Source organism: Enhydra lutris, unplaced genomic scaffold (assembly GCF_002288905.1).
Source record: "Enhydra lutris kenyoni isolate GAN:26980312 unplaced genomic scaffold, ASM228890v2 scaffoldscaffold2, whole genome shotgun sequence".
Taxonomy (NCBI): domain Eukaryota; kingdom Metazoa; phylum Chordata; class Mammalia; order Carnivora; family Mustelidae; genus Enhydra; species Enhydra lutris.
Window position 1 is genome coordinate 2405544 of NW_019154086.1, and position 6000 is coordinate 2411543.

The following is a 6000-nucleotide window of genomic DNA, read 5'->3' on the forward strand; positions in this document are numbered from 1 at the left end:
TGTGCCAGCCATTTTACCTGAACACTTTAATGTCTGAATCACACCTTATTCCGAGCTTACCTTTGTTTCACGTGTGAGGAAATTGAACCAACCCACGTCTACTCCAGCCCAGGATTCCATTATTCTTTGATTCAAAACTTGACCTAAATAATCCCATAGAAGGATGGAGAAAGGGGTCGTAGAGATGCTCCTGATATGGAAAGGAGAGTCTCATTTTCACCTTCTTCCTCAGGCCTCTATCAAACCAAAGTGTGGCCGTATGGTCAGCTTCTCTTCTGGAGGAGAGAACCCGCATGGAGTGAAGGCAGTCACCAAGGGCCAGAGGTGTGCCGTGGCTCTGTGGTTTACCTTGGATCCACTTTACAGAGAATTGGTGAGTGTCTAACCCCCACCCCCCGAAGGCCAAGTAAATGTCCCAAAGACCTGCTTTGTGAACTGAACTGATTTATCTGAAAAGTCCATTAATTGTTTCATAACCCTCAGGGATCTTAGAGATCATAAAATCAACCAAACTATTATAGAGTCCTTTCTTTCTGGTTTCCAACACTGGCTGTGTTTTCTAAGCAAGAACAGATTTTTCATGATGAAGCAATTACACAGCTGTTGTGTGTAGTGTGAGTCTGAGAGAAAGAAGAGGGGCAAGGAAGGTAATTCTTGATCAGGGAGGTTCTAATAAGAAAACTTTTGAGGAAATAGTGATGGCAGTCCCTAGTTAGTCTTGAGCTTATTACCAAACTGTGGCATCAAGAGAGAAGAAACGCTTTCTGCTGGGCACTAGTTAGACTTACCTATTTTCTCAACAAATCATTAAGACGAGCACTGAGGGGTGCCTGGGTGGCTCAGTCGGTTAAGTGTCTGCCGTCTGCTCCCATCATGATCCCAGGATCCTGTGATTGAGTCCCACATTGGGCTCCTTGCTTTGGGCTCCCCTTTGAGGAATTCAAAGCAAAGTAGAAAAGGAAATAAGATTGCCTGCCACTTCCCCTGCTTGTGCTCACTCTCTCCCTCTCTATCAAATAAATAAATAAAATCTTTTAAAAAATAAATAAAAAATAAAAAGAGCACCGAATAATTTATGAGACACGTGTAGGAGATGGTGAGTCAACCTGAAACCTGGAAAGTTTGTTTTTATTTACTATTGTTAACTTAAACACTGTATTTAACATATAGTTTTTATTATACTGGAAGTCGACACTTAACCTGGACCCCATCCTTCTGGATGCCCCCCACCAGAGCTTATGGTCTCTCTCTGTGAGGCTTTAGAGGGAGGAGTTAAGACCAATGGGTGGAAGGAAAATGTTGGCTCAACATAGAAATGACTTAAAAATTGTTGCTACCCTTTGGTGGAGTTGTCTGCCCTGGAAGTAGCAAGTTCCTTGTCCCTCCAGTCAAAGGCTTGGCATGGGATACTGACACTGAAACTGAAACTTCACGGCAGGGGCTAAACTGGTGTCTTCGTCTCCTTTAGCCCCGGGTACTGATGAGTTATGAAAATCTAGTCTTTAAAACAACATTCGATCCAATTTTCTCTTTGGATACCTAAATTGGATCCAACTTAGTCAGAAACTGTTTAAAATTCATTCCTGTGTCTCATGCATTTTGCCATCCGATCTAACTCACACAGATTTTAGGTCACATTCTGTAAGCATTCTTTGACGTACTTCACAGATGTTTATGGAAGATCTCTGTGCCTGGGCAACCCTGCTCAGTAGGCCATGGGGGTACCACGGTGACAAAGCACTGTCCCTGACCATGAGGGGCTTGGAGAGGTCCGCAAGGAAGTAGATCTAAGACAGCAGTGCACATTTTATAGGGAGCATCAAGGAAGACTGACTTGTAGAGGCTCACTCCCTGCTGGGGAGATGATAGCCGGGTGCCCAAAGGGACAAGTGTCCTGGTCCTGACTGGAGGGGCTGGTGGCAGGCAGAACACTCAGTTCTGAGAACTTCAAGAGGCACTGAACAGTCTTCCTCAACTGTGATTCCTTTTTTTCCTTGTGCTCGTCCACTCTGAAACACCAGCACCTCCCCTGCCCCCCCCCCCCAACTGTGCTCTTGTACCAGGGAATCTAGGCAAATGAGCAGATGGGGAAGACGACAAACTCTTAGAACATCACCACACTCTTTTCTCTCTCTAGTGTTCAATTCAGCAAACATGGAGTCCGTTTCATTACTCAGTATCCCAACACTCTCTTCCAAGATATTTTCCATCAAATAAACTTAACACAAAGTAAATTCTCTTGGCTCCTTCCCAATTCAGAGGGTTCAGAAACTTCTCCAGAATCAAGCAGTAGCGGCATCTAGTGGTCACAGGAGAGAATGACCAGAACCTCTTCAACTACTGGAAAATTGAGCGTATGGGATTCCCAGGCTCCACATTGTGATCAGCAGGGCAGTTTTACAGACTACTAACATGTCTCCATCCGCAAACATTTTGGCTAAATTGATAGAGAGCGTGACCTAGGTATGGAGAGCTTTAAAAGCTCCCCAGGTAATTCGAATGTGCAACAAACTTCGGGAGTCCAGAGTTGGGCACCTCTTCTCAGACGGAATCCCTGAGCAAGGAAAGCCTATGAAGGAGTCAACAGAGCTGGCAGATTTCCCTGCTGGTTATAGGTTGTTTTAAAGGTATCAATTCTCAAAGAGTAGTTAGCATTGTAGACTCTGAAGAATGCGCGATATCGGAAGCCTGGAACCTCAAACAACAGGAACCGGTACAAGGGTTGTGAGCATGAACCAGACGGTGGCGTGGTTGGGACCAAAATGCTAGGGGCCCCTCAGAAGCACGTGCGAGCCAGGTGTCAAATGGGGGTACGATCTGGAAGCTTCAGCATTTGGGCTAAGAGGTGGTGACAGCCCAAATCTGCCGTTCTCTAGTGGGACTGATTTGGCCTCCTAGGGCGCATTTGGCAAGGGCTAGAGACGTTTTTGGTTGTCAAGACTTGGAGGGTGGCACTACCAGGTCCCCATAATGGGCAGAGGTCAAGGCTGCTGCTAAACATTCTACTAGGTTTGGGACCGCACCCAACAACAAAGAATTCTCTGGCCCAAAATGTCAGGAGTGCCAAGGTCAAGAAATCCTGCCCTAAACTCAGGCAGCCATAGCGGGCACTGTAAAGGGGGTGGAAACTGGAGGGAGAACAGACAGGACTTGGTGATTTATCTGGTCCAAGGAGCCATGGCTGGGCTTGGAGGGCAAACAGGTGAGCAGAGGCAGTCTTGACTGAGAGAGAATTGGTGAACAGGACCGGCATAGGTGTGTGGGGGAGAAAAGGCTGACTCTGGCTGGAATGCTGGAGTGATGCCTGTGGAACCACAGTGTAGAAAGGGTACTAGTCGGTTGACTACATAAGACTTCCAGGGAAGAGAGAAATTTTGGAAAAGTTACTGCTTAAGACATAAGGAAGTCAGGAGAAGGCACCACTGGGGGGATGGAGATGAGGGTCCTGAACCGGACCTAGCTCCCATCTCTGCACACAAAGATGCCCAGAAGTGTTTGGGAAGCACCTGCCGCTGGGACTGACCATGGTTCCTGTAACAGAAATGTGTCGGTTACCTGTTTTGCAGGAGCGGATACAGGCCGATGAAGTGATCGCCATCCTGGATCAGGAACAACAAGGAAAGCAAGGACTGAATATCAACCCCAGGGATGAGCTATAAAAACGAGGGAAAGAAAAGTTCTATCAGATATTTATTTAAATTGTTAATCTTATGAGAACCCCTTTATTTTTGTACAGAGCCATGATATAAATTAACAGGTCAATCCAAGTCGCCAGATCCCCCTGCCGTGCCTGCGGATGCCCTCTTTGCCTCACTCAGCCTGTCCGTCTCGGTCTCTCATGGGGTCTTCTGTCCCCATCCCCTCCGCACACACAATGACGCACGTGCACGTCCTTTGCTGCAGATCCGAAAGCTCTGGCAGAAAGAATAAGTTTATTCTTGGCAACATTACACCTGTCCTGAGTGCTCCGGTTCTAAGGTTAGCGTGTGATTGGACTCAGAAGGCTTTCGGGCCCCGTGCCCTTCAGCAACACCCTTTCCCAGTATGGGGGCCACAAGTTGGAGTCCGAGGAGCACCCAGCGGGGTCTGCGCTTTCTCGAGTGTCCCTGATCCTCTCGGAAGAGTGCTGCAGGTGATGGAGGGGCCCAGCCTCGCCAGGGCCCTGGTGGAGTTACTGGCTCTGGTATTTTCCCCGGACAGCAGACTTGCACTGGAAGCTTTGATTCCTCCTCCACAGTGCTCCAGGAAGGACTGCCCTAAGACTTGTGTCTTTAGAAAAGGTTGTTCAGGGGGTTGAAGTAGAATAACTCCTCACCCCCATGCCTTTGGAAGAAAATCTTCAATCCCGCCTGAATTGGGACACCATTGACATGTTGCCTGAGTGTGGGGCCCATTGGTGAGAAGGGACATTTTGTAAGACAAGTGGATTTCGGACTGATTCCCATCTTCAGCTTCATGTATTTTGGTGTCCCTTGTCTCGGCTGCTCTCCAGTTCCCAGATTCATGCTTGTGTCTGATTGTTTAATACAGGGAGGCTGATCCTAACACCTGGCATTTAGTTTTCTTCTCCCAAATGTTTGGTGTGTCTTTAGGTAATGGTTTTATGGCTTTGGGGACAGCCCAGGGACAACACCGGGGTATGACTCGTTTTGCTGCTGTTTCAGGGCCACAAGGAAAGTGGAAACACTGCTTTGGAAGGCACGGAAATGGTTAGCAGAGGTGTTCCTGCAGAGAACATCTGGTCCCTGGCCAGAATGCTAAGGAAGCCTTGCAAAGACATTATTCAGGGTGGAGCTGGGGTGGCTCCAGTCTTGGGAAGGCTACTAACCGGTGGCAGAGATTACTTGCCTCTGGGAGGGGCACTGGTACATGTAGTCGTTCTTTAGAAAACCACCAGATGTAAACGTTCACTGAAAAATCACATTTATTGGTTGCCTTTTATAACCTTGGTCGATGGTTAAGCACATTCATCCTTTGAGACTGAAAAATTGAGTCACAGTGAGTTAAGTGCCATCTGTTTTCCACCCAACCTTCAGTTGGGAGAAGAGAAGGAACGTTAGGTTATAATCCCAGCTGGGTCCAGTATACCCTGCTGTGTGACCTGGAGCTACTGTCTTTCCCTTTGTGGGTTTCAGTTTCCTTTTCTGAAAATGACATACCAGCTTATAATTGTTTCCCAAGCCCTTCGGCCTCTTGCTTTAAATACAACACCAAACCAATAAAAGACACAAACAAAGCCGATTTTAGAAATAGGCACCAATACCACCAAATTTACTTGCGCAAACATTTTGAGATTTGGGAAGGGGTTCCTCCTGTGTCTATGTGATTCGAAAACTTTAAACCCAATTTTGGGGCTAAAACTCCCCGAGCTTTGGGAAGGCGGATATCTGTTTGCCGTCTCACGGAGAAGTGTTTGCTGGCACACAGATCTGCTGATAGGAGAATCTGGGCAAGATCTAATTTCTGTTTTCTGGCAACGAGGCATCAACAAAGAAAACAGTCTTTGGCTCCCTTGTCGTTCCTGCTTCCTGGGTGCCGTGGGAGCTCCAGGAGAGGCTGGGACTCTGGCACCAAGGTGGGGATTCTGCCCCACAGAAAGTGGAGGCCAGCCTCTAGAGCTGTGTTATGGGTCCGCATCTCGTGCCATGGGCTGACTGCACAGGGCGGTGATTCCTGTTTTTCAGGCCGCCCGTGGTGTTGTACACCTGGGACACCATGTATCCACTTTTTTAAAAGACTTTATTTATTTATTTGACAGAGGAGAGAGAGAGATCACAAGCAGGCAGAGAGAGAGGGGAAACAGGCTCCCTGCTGAGCAGAGAGCCTGACGTGGGGCTTGATCCCAGGACCCTGAGATCATGACCTGAACAAAGGCAGAGGCTTAACCTACTGAGCCACCCAGCTGCCCCTGCACTTTTTTTTTTATTAAGATTTTTATTTATTTATCAGATAGAGATCACAAGTAGGCAGAGTGGCAGGCAGAGAGAGAGAGAGAGAGAG

General features: G+C 47.6%; 1 protein-coding gene across 1 annotated transcript in view; it reads left to right on the forward strand.

Annotated features, from left to right (window-relative positions):
* The window catches only part of LOC111149280 (prolyl 3-hydroxylase 2), a 150532-nt gene extending 145987 nt beyond the window's left edge, over positions 1-4545 (forward strand). The window contains exons 14-15 of the mRNA XM_022506263.1: positions 233-373; positions 3567-4545. Coding sequence (XP_022361971.1) covers positions 233-373; positions 3567-3659 — 234 coding nt within the window. The 3' untranslated portion in view covers positions 3660-4545. The remainder of the gene's footprint in view (positions 1-232; positions 374-3566) is intronic.
* Positions 4546-6000: the final 1455 nt, after the last annotated feature.